The 17874-nt window shown below is 45.4% G+C and overlaps 2 protein-coding genes across 5 annotated transcripts; one reads left to right on the top strand and one right to left on the bottom strand.

Moving 5' to 3' along the window:
• Window positions 1–6039: 6039 nt before the first annotated feature.
• Window positions 6040–10946, top strand: LOC130368011 (uncharacterized). Its single transcript, XM_056571173.1, has 3 exons — window positions 6040–6396; window positions 7850–7989; window positions 10459–10946. The coding sequence occupies exons 1-3, from the start codon at window positions 6080–6082 to the stop codon at window positions 10944–10946; spliced, it is 945 nt and encodes a 314-aa protein (XP_056427148.1). The 5' UTR covers window positions 6040–6079.
• LOC130367993 (zinc finger BED domain-containing protein 4-like) lies at window positions 10804–14097 on the bottom strand. Of its 4 annotated transcripts, none has more exons than XM_056571158.1 (3): window positions 12281–14097; window positions 12102–12184; window positions 10804–10942 (listed from the first exon to the last, which is right to left on the bottom strand). In XM_056571158.1, the coding sequence occupies exon 1, from the start codon at window positions 13697–13699 to the stop codon at window positions 12401–12403; it is 1299 nt and encodes a 432-aa protein (XP_056427133.1). In that variant the 5' UTR covers window positions 13700–14097; the 3' UTR covers window positions 10804–10942; window positions 12102–12184; window positions 12281–12400. The 4 variants fall into 4 exon arrangements, with proteins under 4 accessions (XP_056427133.1, XP_056427124.1, XP_056427116.1 ...); XM_056571141.1 differs by adding an exon at window positions 11031–11104 and having other exon boundaries at window positions 10810–10942; window positions 12102–14097; XM_056571132.1 differs by lacking the exon at window positions 10804–10942 and adding an exon at window positions 11029–11104.
• Between the last annotated feature and the right edge of the window lie 3777 nt (window positions 14098–17874).

A 17874-nucleotide genomic window follows, 5' to 3' on the forward strand; every position in this document is an offset into this window, starting at 1 on the left:
CTTTGATCGCCGCGTCTGAAGGGTTATTAGCCCAGGGTCCCGGCTATGACTAGCAGCCAAGATCGACCCGGTGTGATGCGGGGGTCACGGCGTGACCCTGCTTTAAACACCGGGTACGCCCTGAGTCCTTAAGAGGTTAATATTTTTGAAGATAAATTTTTAGAAGTAACTTACAAATCTGTCTAAAGGAAATCTGTCACCAGTGTCACCTGCATTAACCTGTCGGTACCGACAGGTAGTGCAGGTGACACTGATGACGACAGTACTCACCTTGTCCCGGTCCGTGGCGGGGATCTCCTGTAATCTTTTCTGCAATCTTTGCTCCCGGCACGGGCGGAGCTTAATAACGTAACAGCTGCTGCCTGGGACCCTGCAGAAAGCAGCAACGGCTTGGGGCATGGGCAGAGCTTAGGGATACCACTGCTGCTGCTCTCTGCTGGGTCCTGGGAACAGCAGCGGATACGTCATTAAGCTCCACCCATGCCAAAAGCTGGTAAAGATACCAGAAAAGATTACTGGAGATCCCCGCCACGGACTGGAACAAGATGAGTGCCGTTGTCATCAGTGTCACCTGCACTACGTGTCGGTACCGACCGGTTAGTGCAGGTGACACTGGTGACAGATTATCTTTTAACTTTCTGACACCTGTTGATCGAAAAGCTTTGTTTCTACACCCCGGAAGAAGCCTCATTGGTGAAACGTTGGGTGAGGGTGGTCTGGTGCACGTCTATTACTCTGCTCTTGGTAACTATACCTGTCTATTGTTTATTTTTGATGGATACTCTTTGCTGCAACTCTGCAATTTGCTTTACTTATACCTACTTTATTGCTTTATTGACCACTGGGTCTTCTGAGGGGGCTTTGTTTATTTTTGCTACCCTCCTCACATTATTATTGCTATATTCCTTTTGGGCACTCAGTAGGTTTCTCCTTATTTTTACTTTGTGAGTCACGTCTATGGTAGCACTTGAGTCCCACCGGACCACCCTATATGTTCTGTGCCTCTGTGGCTGCAGGCCTTGCAGTTGTATCTGCGCTTTATATAGTCATATATATTTTACTTGGTTTTAAATGTCTGTAATTGGATTTTGGATTTATGTCAATAAAATTTTGATATCTTATCATGGATCTGCATACGCTTCTTTTTTCATATATCTACCAGGTGACGCTGGTGACAGATTACCTTTTAACTTTCTCCCACCTGTTGATCGGAAAGATTTGTTTCCCACTGGAAAACCCCCTTTTTAAGTAAGTTCCGATGCCCCCCAGATCATGGGTGTCAAACATGTGGCCCACAATTAATATCTTTGCGGCCTGGCAAAGATATTCATTGCTCTGGTCAGGGCCGGATTATCATTGGCGCTCCTGGAGCACCTGCTCCGGGCCCCATGCCCGCAGGGGCCCGCTGTCACATCCCTGTGTCCCGAAAAATCTTTTCAGGACATAAGGATGCCCGGTTACCTCTTTGCAGCCCCGTGTTTACTTTAAAAACGCTGGGGCCGCAGGGAGGTAGCGCACGCAGGGACGTCACTGATGACGCGTGCACCCATAGGAGAAGAGCGAAGTGGAACAGTGTAGAGGACACGTGGGTATGGTCACCACTCACCAGCACCTCATCTTCGGTGTTCCGACCCCCGCTCCTCCGGTCCCGGGACCTACTGCTATGGCCCATAGGCCATAGCAGTAGATCATGACCCCGGACTGGAGGAGTGGGGGTTGAAATACTGAAGTGGGGCAGTAAACAGGCATACAGCCTCCAGCCATACACTGTATATGGCTGAAGGCTGTATGTCTGTGGGGGAACTGTACTGCACACCTAATGGGGGGGACTGAGGGGCATGGGGTCTTGTGCAGGGGGGCATGTTTATTTTTTTTTATGTGGCCCACATAAATTTTAACCTTTTTTTTTTGGCCCATGTTAGCCTTTGAGTTTGACATGCTTGCCCCAGATGGAGGAAAAGCTGCCTTTTGGCTTTAATCCTGATGTGAAGATTGAGGTTCCTAATCACATTATGTTCCATAAGGGTTTTTACAACAAAGTATGTTCCAAAGGGTCAAAAAGGGGACCCAAAGAAGTAAGCCATGAAGAAGCACATGTAGCATGAAACAATTGTCGCTTACATTGTTATGCAACTGTCTGATCCTGCTGCTCCTAAGAAAATAAAGCGGTGTCTGTTCATTGCAAGACGTGAGTGCCGCCCATTCATTCCAATGTCTGTGGGATGAAAACTGACATGTTTCGGACAAAAAGTCCATAGTCATAGTTGACCTGAATTATCCCAAAAGGGATGTGCCCAAGCTGTGCCCTTTCTTTAACAGATACAAGAGGCCCAGACCCCATGGACTTCTGCGTAACCAGAATTGACCGTTGGCCAGAGTTTGAGTATTCTGTCTTGTCTACCCTACAGTGTAGCATTAGAGAGAGTTCAGCGCAGCAGTCGGTGGTGTCCCCCGAAAGTGAACAAGAAGTGAAAAAACTTACGTTTGTTAAAATGAATCAAGCATGGATCAGTGAGAAATTTAAAATGCCTTTGCCTGATGCTACTCAATAGATAGCACATCAACGATCTCTTCTGCCCACTGGTTACTAAAATTTCAATCAGTCTACCACTGCTTGCAGTCCACTGACCACTACAACTCCAACCAGTCCATCACTGTCTGCTTGCTACAACCATCCTTAGTCCATAACTTCCTGCTGTCTTCTGGCTACAACAAATACCACAGTCCACCACTGCCTGCTGTCTATTATAACTATCACTAGTCCACCTACCTACAACTTTTATAAGTTACTATGGATTGCTGCTTGTTGCTGTAAGTTTGACATTAACTTAGCCTTAAAACAACTTTAGAACTACTTGACTATATTCCTAGGTGACCAAGCAGTGTTATACAGGGCTTTAGAACTCTTAGGGTGCGTTCACACGGAGTAAATCAAGAGTAATTCACGCCGAAAAATTTCCAGGTGAAAATTTATTTTTTTACGCGCAATTCGCACAGGATTTTTGCGGATTTGGGGGAGAAAGAAGTGAAGGGTTTTTCAGCCATTTCCGCGCAAATTCCATATGAATTTCCGCCCAAATTCCATTTTTTTTTACCATTGATTTCTGCTAGCGGATTCCACTTGAAGAATGAACATGCTCATTCATCAAGCGGAACGGAATTCAGCGTCGGAATTCCACTTGCAGAATTTCCGCAGTGTGAACAGAACAGCGGAAAAAACATTAAAGTCAATGGGCAGAGGAGATGTGAATGAATTTGGAGCGGAGAATTCAAGAGGAATTACTCGAGTAAATTCCTCTTGAATTACTCTGTGTGAACGCACCCTTAGGCAGTGTTTTCCACAAGTTTTGAGGGTTATTGCATTGCAGGTGTGCATAGAACATATTCTCTGTAAACTGAACTTTTTGAAGAGTTCTGCGAGCACAGCAAATCGGACTTTGCTAAAGATTTTCCACAGGATAATGTGTACTGCCACACTTTAAAAAAATGTCTTGGAGTATATTGAAGACATAGAATATAGTTTTGAGGTTTACCTTCCAATTTCCCTAGATCTCATCCAACAGTCGTTTGTGGGATGTGCTGGAAAGACCAGACTAATTCCAGGAGGCTCCACATTGCAACTTACAGGAATCTGCTGGGAATGCCACAGAACACTTTCAGAGGTCTTATGGAATTCATGTCTTGACAGGCAAGGGCTATTTTAGTTGCAAGTTGCTATAGTTCATAGGTGTAAAGCACATGTGGTCATTTGAATAATTAATTATTTAATTATAAAAAAATATATAACTTTGTTATGCCTCTTGCAGTCCCTAAAGGGACAGTGGTATGGCACAGGGATTCAAAGAACACCAAAGATAGAATATCTGTCCTGCAACATTCCCTACGTCATGCAGAAGGGCAAACACACTGGGACAGATTTATTAAAACTGACAAAATCTGTCTGTGTTGCCTATAGGAACCAATCACAGCAATTTTTTAAGAGCAGTATACAGAATGAAATCTCAGCGCGGATATGGTGGTTATGGGGAACCAGACAGTTAAATAAATGTGGCGAAACATATCAGTTTTGCTCTGTATTCCTTCACCTTGCACAAACCTATTTTCCAGGGCACTGTCACTTGGAAAAACCTTTGACATGTCCTAGTCACATGTCAATAGTTTTGATCAGTGGGGTCTGTTTGTTCAGACCCCTGCCAATCAGGAGAGTGAACCAGGAAATATCCACACTCAGCACGTTCTCTACCAGCTCTGTCATCGAGACACACACTCAAAATAATTATACGGACCATGTCTTGATGAAGTCACACTGAGCAGGGAGAGGGGCGTGTGACTGTGCGGACTTCTCCTGGATTATTCTTATGACTGGTGGGGGTCTGAACACTCAGACCTCCATCAATGAAAACTTTTGACACATCTAAAAAATTTAATTGAAAGGTTTATTTTAAGGTAGTTCATGCTAGAACAATCATGGCCAGTCAATGGGAAATTAATTTCACCATGTTTTTGGGAGTTATGATGAAATTGTTAAATTGTTACTTTAATAATAAGGGTATTCTTACAGATACGGTATATGCTGAAGATGTGATGCTGTGTTTAGCTATTTCTTATATTAAATGCGCATGAAATAATCTTCAGCAGGAAATCCACAACATATACAGTACGTGTACCCATAATGTGACCAAAAATTTCTTTGTTATGGATATATATTCTTATAGGTACTGCAGGCCCCTAGATCCACCATACTGGTCTACATTATTCCAAAATGGTGCCAATAAAATAATAATAATCATGCTTCAGCCACCTCCAGGCTGTGCCATTCAGCCACTATATGGTCTCATCATCCTTCAGCCAACTCCAGGCTGTGCCATTCAGCCACTATACGGTCTCCTCATGCTTCAGCCAACTCCAGGCTGTGCCATTCAGCCACTATATGGTCTCCTCATGCTTCAGCCACCTCCAGACTGTGCCAATCAGCAACTATATGGTCTCCTCATGCTTCAGCCAACTCCAGGCTGTGCCATTCAGCCACCATATGGTCTCCTCATGCTTCAGCCAACTCTGGGCTGTGCCATTCAGCCACTATATGGTCTACTCATGCTGCCCCAACTTCCACACTGTTAAAATGTACAGTGATGTCACAGTACATTGTGTACTAGTACTGTGATGTCTCTGTGCACATGGGGGGGGGTGCATAGAAGGGTAGCAGTAGAGAATGGCATTTAAAAATTTTACCCAACAGGCAACTAGACTAAAACCATCTGCAGCGCTGTTGTTATAGAGCCTAAAGCTTGCACCAGGTGTGGACTGACAACCCATGGGGCCCCTGGGATAAATAATGTAATAGACTTGTGCACGACCCAAAAATTCGTTTTTTTTTCGTTTCGTACATTTTCGTATTAAAAAAATTTTGGTTCTGTTGCACATTCGTTATCGAGTAAATCGTTTCATTCTGTTTTTCGGATGCATCCGTACATTTTCGGATCCATCCGAAATATCATTCGGATGCATTCGTTATATCACACCCGTCAATTATTTCGTACACATTCGTTACATTTGGCGCTTTCGTTACTTCGGACGTATTCGTTATTTCGGCCGCATTCGTTTTACTTTCAAATTCGGCAGATTACATTATTCCTTTTATGTTTCTGTATTCCTAACGATTAACAAAACAGCCGAAGTAAAGTTAGTCAGGGGCTCAGAGTTTTCACCCAGTGGCCCAGATTTATCAAACTGTGTGAGAGAAAGAGTGGAGTGGTCTGGTCTCCCATAGCAACCAATCACAGTTCAGCTTTCACTTTACCAGAGTTCATTATCTGACATGTGATTGGCTGTTGTGGTCACTCCCCTTTTTCTCTCACACAGATTGATAAATCTTGCCAGCGTGTACTGAGAGTGAGAAATTGATTGTATTGTGTGTAAATTGTGTGAAAAAAACAATGTCTGGAATGAGAGATATTGTGTCTGTGGTGTCTGGGAGAGAGGAGGGTGAGCGTGCTGTTGTGGATGTGAGTGATAGAGAATGTGTGAGTGAGCGTGTGGATGATGTGTCTGAGTGTAGTCGTGGCGTGGAGAGAAGAGGATGAGTAAAGTCCGAGCAGGTCCAATCGCAAGACAAAGTGGTTGGACAATATCGGACTCTGGCAGTGGCAGCCACACATCTGAGTCTGAGAGTCTGCACTCAGTGGGAGTCCCACTAGCCAAAAAACAAAGAGGGCCGAAATTCACGGAGGCTGAGAACGTAGCACTGGTGGCTGCTGTTAGCACAGAAAAATTTGTGTTATTCAACACGACAGTGGGCACCCAGGAGAAGATGGCCGCCTGGAGCCGGGTGAGGGAGAAAGTGTCCCAAGTTGGAAGTGGCACAGCGGACAGGACAGTTCTCAGCATCAGGCATCGGTGAGTAAATATTTCATTATGATATCATCATCAATGTGTTGGCAAAGACATATTGCAAAGCATAATCTATGCTTGTCTTGGTCTATGACAATACCATTCTATAACCTTTATTGTTTGTTACACATATGTCCTTTACATCTTAGATTTGTAATTACATCTAGTGTTTACCGATGTATCCGTGGTTTCGCCCCTAAAGCAAATGCTCCATAAGTGGGGAACCACCTTTCTTGCAAAAAAATAGTGGACTTGCTCATCTGCATAACTACCGGTAATTATGTATGCGTGACATGAGGATACACATATGAGGGGGCAATTTTTTTGTATTCTGACCCCTATAACTTTCTTAGTTCTCCTTATACGGTCCTGTATGATGCACCCCGGTCTGTAGTTTTTGACAGTACCATTTTTGTTTTAAAAGGGGTACTCTGGTTGAAAACTTTTTTTTTTTTTTTCTTAAATCAACTGGTGCCAGAAAGTTGATCATATTCCATAAACCTTACAGTACGTATTAAGTTGCTGCTGAATTCTACATAGGAAATTCATTAATATTTGTAACCCAGAGCTCTCTGCTGATATCACGAGCACAGTGCTCTCTGATGACATCTCTTTCCATTTTAAGAACTGTCCAGAGTAGGAGAAAATCTTAATAGCAAACATATGCTGTTCTGGACAGTTCCTAAAATGGACAGAGATGTCAGCAGAGAGCACTGTGCTTGTGATGTTAGCAGAGAGCTCTGTGTTTGAAAAAGAAAATAATTTCCTCTTTAGCAGCTAATAAGTACTGGAAGGAATAATATTTTGTTTTTTATTAAAATGTACACATCTGCCTAATTTTCTGGCACCAGTTGATTTAAAAAAAAGCACCCTTTTAATGTGACATTTTTTATGTATTTTTTATTTTTTTTTCAAGTCAGGAGTTGCAGTTAGTTACTACAACTACCATCATGCCCTCATACATGTGGCTCATCAGCTGCTCCAAATGAAATTCCAACTCCCAGCATGTTGGACTATACTAGTATATAGTCCATAGGTCAGTGTTTCCCAACCAGGGGTGCCTCCAGCTGTTGCAAAACTACAACTCCCAGCATGTTGGGAGTTGTAGTTTTGCAACAGCTGGAGGCACCCCTGGTTGGGAAACACTGACCTATGGACTATATACTAGTATAGTCCAACATGCTCAGATTTGTAGTTTTAAAACAGCTGGAGGCACCCCTGGTTGGTAAACACTGCTATAGTATATTTTGCCATTTTCCGGGACTTGAAGGATTGGTTTGATAAACTAGTAAAGATAAAGAGGATAAGTCTGACTATATCTGTGTAGTGTGGTATAAATGCAGAAATATGAGCATTCAAGCAAAAGAACAAAATTCTTTCTCAACAAAACTGTTTATTGTCATAAAACGGAAATGGTATGATAAACTTGAATAAACTATTTTATGTAAAACACAAACAGGTACTATGACTGCAGGGCATCAGTAGTCAAAAAAATAAAAAAGCAGCAGCAGAGGAGGAACATCAACTTCAAGAACTGGGAGCTGGAGTTGAAGAAGCACCTCCTGCCAGAGGCTCAGACATCCGAGGCAGAGAGATCTGGTGAGTAAAATGATATATATATATATATATATATATATATATATATATATATATATATATACACATACATGATTAATTATGTATTACAATAATATTAATTGATAAAACAACAAGAAAATAAAAATAAAAAATAACTATTTGAACTTATACAATAACTGTATTACTATATATTTGTATCCCCCCCCCCTAGCTCAATACTGATTCTTAAAGGGGTACTCCAGTGAAAACCTTTTTTTTCTTTTAAATCAACTGGAGGCAGAAAGTTAAACATATTTGTAAATTACTTCTATTAAAAAAATCTTAATCCTTCCAGTACTTATTAGCTGCTGAATGCTACAGAGGAAATTCCTTTCTTTTTGGAACACTGATGACATCACGAACACAGTGCTCTCTGCAGACATCTCTGTCCATTTTAGCAACCATGCATAGCAGATGTATGCTAAGGGCAGCATGGTGGCTCAGTGGTTAGCACTTCTTTGCAGTGCTGGGGCCTTGGGTTCAAATCCCACTAAGGACAAAAATAAATAAAGTGTTATAAGTGATAAGTGTTATAATAACGTCAGCAGAGAGAACTGTGGTCGTGATGTCATCAGAGAGCATTCCAAAAAGAAAAGAATTTCCTCTGTAGTATTTAGCAGCTAAGTACAGGAAGGATTAAGATTTTTTAATAGAAGTAATTTATAAATATGTTTAACTTTCTGCCACCAGTTGATTTAAAAGAAAAAAGGTTTTCACCGGAGTACCCCTTTAAAGCATTTATGCTATTTGTAATGTTGGGACATGCAGATGTCAGGGAATCTAGTCTACCCTGTTGTTGTCCTATACAGTAACCCCCCGACATGCGATGGCCCCGACATATGATCAAATCGACATATGATGGCCTCTTAGAGGCCATCGCATGTCGATGTCAGCATCGACATACGATGCTTTTATATGTCGGGGCCATCGCATTAACTGCTATCCGACAGTGCAAAATGCTTAAGCTGCTGTCGGATAGCAGTTTAAGCATCCCGGACAGGATCACTTGCCTATCCCCGCTGCTCCGGGTCCACTTCACGATCCTCCGGCGTCTTCTGTATCTTCTCCAGGGTCCGGGCCTCGCTTTCCGGTGTCGCTATTACGTCGTTACGCACGCCGTCCCGGCTCAACAACGTAATAACGTCACCAGAAAGCGAGGCCCGGACCCTGCAGAAGATGCAGAAGAAGCCGGAGGATCGTGAAGTGGACCCGGAGCAGCGGGACAGCATCGGGAACGGTGAGGATGCGGTCCGGAGTGGCGGGGAAGGTACAGCTTCCTATACTTTACATTGCACGGATCCCTCAACATACGATGGATTCGACAAACGATGGGTCGTTTGGAAAGAATTACCATCGTATGTTGAGGGACCACTGTACTATCAGACCAAATAATGAAGTAGAGCAGGCCCCCATAGAGATTAATTAAATAATTAACATAGAGCATATCAGACAAAATGGCTGAACTGAACAGCATATACAGTGGTCCCTCAACATACGATGGTAATCCGTTCCAAATGAACCATTGTTTGTTGAAACCATCGTATGTTGAGGGATCCGTGCAATGTAAAGTATAGGACAGTGGTCTACAACCTGCGGACCTCCAGATGTTGCAAAACTACAACACCCAGCATGCCCTGACAGCCAATTGTTGTCCGGGCACTGCAGGGAGTTGTAGTCTTGCAACATCTGGAGATCCGCAGGTTGAAGACCACTGGTATTGGAGGTTATACTCTCCTTTACCCGCCACTACGTACCGTCACCGCTTTTTACCGCTGCCCTGGATGTCACCTGCCATCGCTGTCGCTGTGTCCCCGACGCTCCGGCAAGGCCTCTGCTTCCTCGGCATCCTCGCTCGCCGCCATTACGCCGCTATGCAAGCCGCTCCTATTGGATGACAGGATGGCGTGCACAGCGACGTGATGACAACGATGGAGAGCGCTGACGATGCAGGGGATCCTGAAGAGGACGCGCCGGAGCCCCGAGGACAGGTAAGCTATGTTGAGAAATGGTCACATGATTGAAAGCCCGGAAGTAGAGTGATCTACGGCCACCCCTTTCCTTAAGAATAAGATGGCAGCGAGTCAAAGGAATGAGACACACTGTAATGTCATCTTTTGACATGTCCACACAACTCGTAAATTTGTACTTTCTAATTCTATATTGATAGCAATGTGGATATTATGTAAATTACTCAGCTAACCATGCTTTTTATCACAATAGGCAATTTAGCTATTTGCAATGGTGTATATTTGTGGTGTATAATGGTGTATAACATTTATAGGGTTAGATGACAAATATACACCAGTACAATAACTTAATTATTATATTGTTAAGCCTTAGGGAGAGTATTTTGTGTATCATGTAATGATCAACAACACAACTGCTTTCAGTCACTTGATTTTTATTTTAAAATACCTTTTTTTTATTTTTATTATTATTATTATTTTTTAGATCAACAAGGCCAGGCTTCATTAAGGAGTCACCATGACAGTTCCCCACCATCACCTGTCCTGTCACAATTGGAGAGCCGGAGGGCCGTTGAGGCAGATGATAATGTGCCAGTACCTGAGGAGGACATGGGCCAACCCCTGAGCTCAGCTGCCTGTTCACCAGCTATCCCCAGTCCACTATCTCCAACCCCAGCACCCGCATCTGTCCCAATGGACACCTACCTTAGGGTACTCCAAGAAAGGGACAGGTTGTCCAGGGAGACGAGGCACCTTGCACGGGAGATGCAACGCTTGAATAGGGCCATGCACCGACTTCACCGTCGGCAGGCTGACGACTTCCAAGTGATGTTGGCCCGGGTCAGCCAGCAGCACCTTCAGGCCACAGCACAGCTAAGGGTGGACCTCCTGATGGCAATATCAGGAATCAGCCAATCACCTCCATTGGCTGACACCAGCAGCAGCAACAACAGGGCACCTTCACAAACCTAAAAGATTAAAGAATCATTATTTTTAGGCTGGTTGACAGTTTTGTTATGTTAGAAATGTTGGCAATGTTCAGGTTTATTGTATTACCTCTGTATTCTATTACCAAAGTTTCATGTTGACTTGTATATTGTAACCTCATACAAAATGGTGCCAAATCCTTCCTACAATATAAACATGCAATTGGTATGATTATGCTGGCTGATTGTAGACAGCAGGCATACAAGGCAAAAAATGATGATTACAGTTGTTATTTATTGCTACATTTGCATTCAAGGCCTTTGCCATCAAAATATTAAAAAAATTGTAGGTAAGAAAAAATTCATCTCCTGTTGTGGTGTCTACATGATTGATGATAACTTTGATAGCAGAACACAGATTCCACCAGTGCATGAAATGTGTATTGCAATAGTACCTCTAATTTATTATTATTATTTACCTCAACAGTTGGAGAGGTGGGGTCCTGAGGCATTGTGAACCTGGGTGTAATGTCCATTTATTTATTTTTGCATTTTCCCGTTTCAGGCCCTGTTCAGACATTGTTTTTCATGCATTATATGTTTTCTGTGCTTTTCTTCCAGGTGTGGAAGAGTTAAGCCTTTCACACATGTGTTAGGCGAGTGTGTTAGGCGAGGATAGGGGATAAGATGTCTGATCGCTGGGGGTCCCAGCAGTGGGCCCCCACGATCAGACATCTTATTCCCTATCCTTTGGATAGGGGATCAAATGTTTTTGCCCGGAATACCCCTTTAAGGTACTAAAGCTATACTTTTATTACACTGTGACTTTTAATATGCTGCTGGGATCTGTGCTCCATTTAATAGAGGTCACTTAAGTGTCAGATGCATTGTAAAGCACTACTGTCATTTAAGGGGTACTCCGGCGCCTAGACATCTTATTCCCTATCCAAAGGATAGGGGATAAGATGCCTGATAGCGGGGGTCCCGCCGCTGGGGACCCCTGTGATCTTGCACGCTGCACCCCAGTTAAAATCAGTCCCCGGAGACTGATTTTAACTGGGGTGCCGCATGCAAGATGAGGGGGGTCCCCAGCGGCGGGACCCCCGCGATCAGGCATCTTATCCCCTATCCTTTGGATAGGGGATAAGATGTCTAAGTGCCGGAGTACCCCTTTAAGAAAAAAAAATTGTCATTTACTTACCACTGATTTGCTGATCTCCTTTACCACATAAATGGACGTCCTTGTTGTATCCACAAAAATGTCCACTAAATGTCCACTAAATCCTAAAAGAAGGAGGGAAAGATATAAATTAAATAGAAATTATTAGCATTCTAAATGTAATGTTAGGAGGCTAAGAAGAAAATTGACAGACCACTAACCTGTTTGATGGTGCTGTTCACTTTCTTAACTTTTTCAAACAACTGATAACACAACGGGATCCAACATTCCAATTTGTAACCAAGAACTTCAACTTTTAACTTGAACTGTAGAACTCATAACTAATTGGTGTCAAAGCTTAGGGCAGGGTATCCCAGCTTGGGCATGTTTACTTTAAGAAAAGTCATCTGCTCCATGAGCTGAGGGGCCAGCTGTGAACGCTGTGGGCAGAGAATATTGCCAGTGACTGAAAATACCCGTTCACTTTGCACAGAGGTTGGGGGGCAGGATAGGAGCTCCTGGGCCACCATGGAGAGAGCAGGCCAAATTGCCCTCCTTTCATCCCAGTACTTGAGACTATCCGCTGTAGGTGCCAGATGGGGTTCAGACAAATAACTTTTTACAGTCTCTGCAACCTTATCTCTGGGTATCCTTGAGGGTTGTCTGTTGTGTCCGACCAAGGTTTGCAAAGTTTCTGCCCAAAAGTCAGCAGCTCTTGATGAGTGTCCAGCAGTGTTTGTGATGGGTGATGATGATGACATAGCAGGCTCATCCTCCTCTTCTTCATCATCATCATCATCCTCATCGTCCCTCTCTGACGGCACAACCAAGTGTCTTTGCCTGTCACACACCCTGTTGATTAATTTCTCTCTCCAGCTTGTTAGGGAATTGGCTTGGAGTGCCATTTTGCCCTTAATTTGGGGGTCACACATGGTGGCAAGCATCAATTCAGGGCAAGCATCAGTGAGCTCTGGGATCCTCCGGTTTAATTGTCCATGCAGTCTTCTGACAAGTGTGGCAACATCAGGTACTATGTATCCTCCAGGCAAGTTTTCTCTATGGTTGAGGATGGCATCCATTTTGTTAACAAGATGGGTAAAGAGGGGGATGACTTGAGCCAAGCTTGCATTTTCTTGATTTAGGTTTTCTGTGGCTGCACGAAAGGGGCTTAGTACAGTCACCACCTGAGCTATTATTTTCCACTCCTCCCTGCTAAGTGGTCTGGTCACACCGATGACCTGCTCATGTGACATTGCATGTATTGCTTTTTGTTGCTCCAGAATTCTTTCAAGCATGTCCAATGTAGAATTCCACCTGGTGCTTACATCCTGCTTCAGGCGGTGTTGAGGAAGACCTGCCTTAATCTGCTCCTGCCTGAAAATGTGACTGTCCTTCACACTTCTATGAAAATGGCCTGCAATTTTCCTACAGGAGTCTAACACTTCAGAGAGCTTTGTATTGCTCTCAGTGGTGTCATCTATACCAGCCTTTACTACAAGATGGAGGACATGGGCGGAGCATCGGACACCAACAAATTTGCCATCCCGCAGTGCTTTTAACATATTGGCTGCCCCATCAGTGACCACAAACCCCATCTTTACCTGTGTATTTGCCTGCTCCCCAAGCCACTCTGCCACCATTTTCTGTAATGCACGGTTTATGTTATGCGAGCTGTGCTGCTCATCTAAAACCTCTGCATGCAGTAGGAATGAGCAGTGCCCCTGATTTTGGTTTTTCTACAACACCAGCTCCTGTGTTTCTTGGCCCTGATGTAATTTGGGCTGGTTCCATTACAATGGGCTGCCACCAGTGTGCTGTTAGTGATAAGAAGGCATGCTGCCCACTGGGAGCACTCCACAAGTCTGTGGTGAAATGTAAACACTGTCCTGTGGCTCTGCCTAGCTCCTGTTTTATTAACTCCACACAAGATTAATGTAAGGAGGGTACTATACTGCGACTAAATGTGGTACGGGATGGAATTACACACTGGGGTGCAACTGCCTGCATTAGACGTTTAAACGGTTCCCCCTCCACCATGTTAAAAGGAGCTCCCCCGACGGCTATGAGCTCGCCAATGAGGCGGGTAATTTTACGGGACTGCTGTCTTGAAATCCCCCTGGAATGAAATCCACTAAATTGATCCAAGGTGGGCTGTTTTGCTTGACTGGAGTCAACAGCTTCCCCTCTGTGCCCCTTGTCCAGGTTATCTGGGCTGATGGTAGCACTGGAACTAGCAATACTTGCCCTTTTTTTTACTGGGTGGAGGTGACAACAACCCACTGTCTTCTCTTAACAGGACTGGCTTGTGGTGTGTGCGCAAATGGTGATTCATGCCAGAATTAGTCAGATGCCCTATAACTCTACCACGACTGACTTCCCTGCCACATAGCTTACATTTAGCTGATCTACCATCACAACTATAGAAAAATGCTCCCAAACTTTAGATTTCCGGCTGGAACTGGAACCGGGTTGTGCAGATGGGGCATTTTGCGGGAGGCAATAGCTTTTGGAAGATGGAGGCCTTGTACTGGCGACGGTGGCACTACTTGAATGGGAGGGTGGTGTATCCATTACAACTAAAGAGCCAGAGGATGATGGGGGTGATGATGATTCTGGAAGGTCAGTTGTAAATAGGAGTTGCGATACAGGACTTTGATATTGTTCAGGACTGGACACATCATGAATGAAATCAAGGGGTACCTCCTCTTCTATGCTTCCAATGTCTACACCTTGAAGAGGCGTACTTAACTGCATTATGTCCATGTCTGATTGTGAACCCTGCTTCTTGTTTCCCTCTCCTTCTTGGTGTCTAACAGATTGCGAGACATTAAGGGCCACAGTAGCAGCACTGTTACGCCGAGCGCTCCGGGTCCCCGCTCCTCCCCGGAGCGCTCGCTTCACTCCCTCCGCTGCAGCGCTCCGGTCACGTCCTCTGACCCGGGGCGCTGCGATCCTGCTGCCAGCCGGGATGCGATTCGCGATGCGGGTAGCGCCCGCTCGCGATGCGCACCCCGGCTCCCCTACCTGACTCGCTCCCCGTCTGTTCTGTCCCGGCGCGCGCGGCCCCGCTCCCTAGGGCGCGCGCGCGCCGGGTCTCTGCGATTTAAAGGGCCACTGCGCCGCTGATTGGCGCAGTGGTTCCAATTAGGGTTTTCACCTGTGCACTTCCCTATATTACCTCACTTCCCTTGCACTCCCTTGCCGGATCTTGTTGCCTTAGTGCCAGTGAAAGCGTTCCTTGTGTGTTCCTTGCCTGTGTTTCCAGACCTTCTGCCGTTGCCCCTGACTACGATCCTTGCTGCCTGCCCCGACCTTCTGCTACGTCCGACCTTGCTTCTGCCTACTCCCTTGTACCGCGCCTATCTTCAGCAGCCAGAGAGGTGAGCCGTTGCTAGTGGATACGACCTGGTCACTACCGCCGCAGCAAGACCATCCCGCTTTGCGGCGGGCTCTGGTGAAAACCAGTAGTGGCTTAGAACCGGTCCACTAGCACGGTCCACGCCAATCCCTCTCTGGCACAGAGGGTCCACTACCTGCCAGCCGGCATCGTGACAAGCACTAGTGGTGGCTGTCTTATTTTTGGCCACTTGATGAAGCATGGGACTTTGCTGCAGGCCTTGCTGCTGATCCTCTTTTGTAAAAAAGTGCAGGTGTTACCTTAGCTTGTTTGCCTGTTGTCTCTGTGCCAGAAGCCAAGTTATCATCAGGTAAACCGTCCATTTCTGCAAATCCAGTGACTCACTCCACACACTGCAACTGTAACACCACCAGCCAAAGTCTCACAGGACTACCTCACAACTGAATAAAACAGCCTTACTGTCTGCAATACAGTAGGGATCAAATGGAATAAGTTAATTGGCTAAAAGTTACCATATGGTACCATGTGACAATGAACTCCGATCATGTGACCTCCCAAGGACCAATTAAAAGAATGTAGAATTATTTCTTTACTTTCGTTTACAGACAACGAATGCATTCGTTATTCCCCGAATGATTCGTTATTTAACGAATGCATTCGTTATTCACCGCATGATTCGTTATTTAACGAATGCATTCGTTATTCACCGCATGCATTCATTGTTCACCGAACGCATTCGTTGTTTGCCTGTTCGTATTTTCGGGGCTTTTCGGAGATGCTCAAGGTATGTTTTCGTGCATTCGGATCGCTCCAAATGTACGAAAACGGTAATATTCGTTAAATATAACATTTGTGCCGAACCGAATTGCACATGTCTATAATGTAATATATGTACACAGTGAACCCAGCAGAATAGTGCATACAGCTCTGGAGTGAGATTGGGTGTGTATGTGCTCCTGTGACTTCCAGCAGATATTCAGAGAAGCAGACTTTCCATCAGCCCCTCCTCATGTGTGTGGCAGACACCTGCTTAGGTTTTCCTGCTATGGAACCTCGGGAATCCAGGGCTTCATCTTCCATCCCCTTACCCGGCTGGCGGGGGGATGTGAGGGACCATGCAAGGCCAGTAGTCAGGACATTGGAAAGGAGGACATTCAGCTTCTGCGCCAGTTTTCGTGGAGTGAGCCATACTCCGATTTCTTGACGAATGAATTTTAGCAGTTCCTCCCCTGTGTGACTCCGTTTCGCCAAGGCAAAGCAGGTGAAGAACAGGGTGACACCTCCTTGCACTACACACATGGTACGATGAAGGGCCACTGAGATTTGTACGTGCAGTGGAGGTCAAGGACTCGGTGAAGGATGAGGAGGCGGAGTCGCACACTGTCACAGGACCAACTGCCTGAGAGCGAGCGCATGGAGGAGGAAGCGGTGTGACTTGTCCAAGTTGCTGTTGTGTCTGTGCAGGAACCACATTTACCCAGTGGCCCGTAAAAAACATGTATTTTCCCTGCCCGTAGTTACAGCTCCACACGTCGGCGCTGCCGTGCACTTTTGAACACACCGACAGGCTCAAGGACTGGCACACCTTCTCTTGAACAAAATTCTGCAGGGCTGGTACTGCCTTCTTCACAAAGAAATGACGGCTTGGGACTCTCCACCTCGGCTCGGCACAAGCCATCAATTCTCTGAAAGGTGCAGTCCAGCACTTGAAATGGGAGGGACTGCAGCACCAGCAACTTGGAAAGGAGGACATTCAGCTTCTGTGGCCTAGGATGAGTGGGCGCATACTGTTGTCTCTTGGACATGTCTTCGCCTATGGATTGTTGGAGTAATGGCTGACTACAAGTAGGAGGAGCAGAAGCATCTGGAGCGACAGAAGGAGGGTATGACACACAGCTCCCTTCGCCTGAGGTGGTGGACCTTTGGCTGGCTGAAAGAGGGAGTGGCGTGCCACTGGGTGATGCGGCAGGCTGGACCACCACATCTGAGCCACGGTTGTCCCAGGCCGCTTTATGGTGGCGCATCAGATGTTGACGCAGGGCTGTGGTGCCAACATTGCTACCCTGACACATCTTGCATGTGGCTGTGTTAACTTCCTCCGGATATTTGATGAAAAACTGCCAGACCGCCGAGTATCTGATTTTACCACCAAGGTAGGCTGCCGCGAAGCAGGTGGCCTATCCCTGGCACATTTGGCTCCTGAATTTCCACTTCTGAATTTCCAACCATGCTACCACCTTGCTGGCTCATCTGCTGCCTCACGGGCAGCCTGCAACCCTCTTCTGCTGATGATGATGAAGCCCCCTCTGCACCCGGCTTCCAAGTGCGATTCGCTTCATCATCATCGAGTTCTGTCTGCACGTCACTGATGTCCTCCTCAGGTTCCTCAACAGTGTATGATTCAGGACCCTGAATGCTAGAAACACCACCTCCCACGTCGCACTACTCATCAATAAT

The sequence above is a fragment of the Hyla sarda genome, chromosome 1, assembly GCF_029499605.1.
Source record: "Hyla sarda isolate aHylSar1 chromosome 1, aHylSar1.hap1, whole genome shotgun sequence".
In the NCBI taxonomy this organism is placed as follows: Eukaryota; Metazoa; Chordata; class Amphibia; order Anura; family Hylidae; genus Hyla; species Hyla sarda.

What these genes read in the sequence shown, in the direction of transcription:
- LOC130367993 (XM_056571158.1), bottom strand. Translation starts at nt 13,699, where the DNA reads ATGGTGGCAGAGTGGCTTGGGGAGCAGGCAAATACACAGGTAAAGATG.
- LOC130368011 (XM_056571173.1), top strand. Translation starts at nt 6,080, where the DNA reads ATGAGTAAAGTCCGAGCAGGTCCAATCGCAAGACAAAGTGGTTGGACA. An exon ending in GTTCTCAGCATCAGGCATCG is followed by an intron (nt 6,397 to 7,849) that starts GTGAGTAAATAT and finishes AAACACAAACAG; the next exon opens with GTACTATGACTGCAGGGCAT. An exon ending in ATCCGAGGCAGAGAGATCTG is followed by an intron (nt 7,990 to 10,458) that starts GTGAGTAAAATG and finishes ATTATTTTTTAG; the next exon opens with ATCAACAAGGCCAGGCTTCA.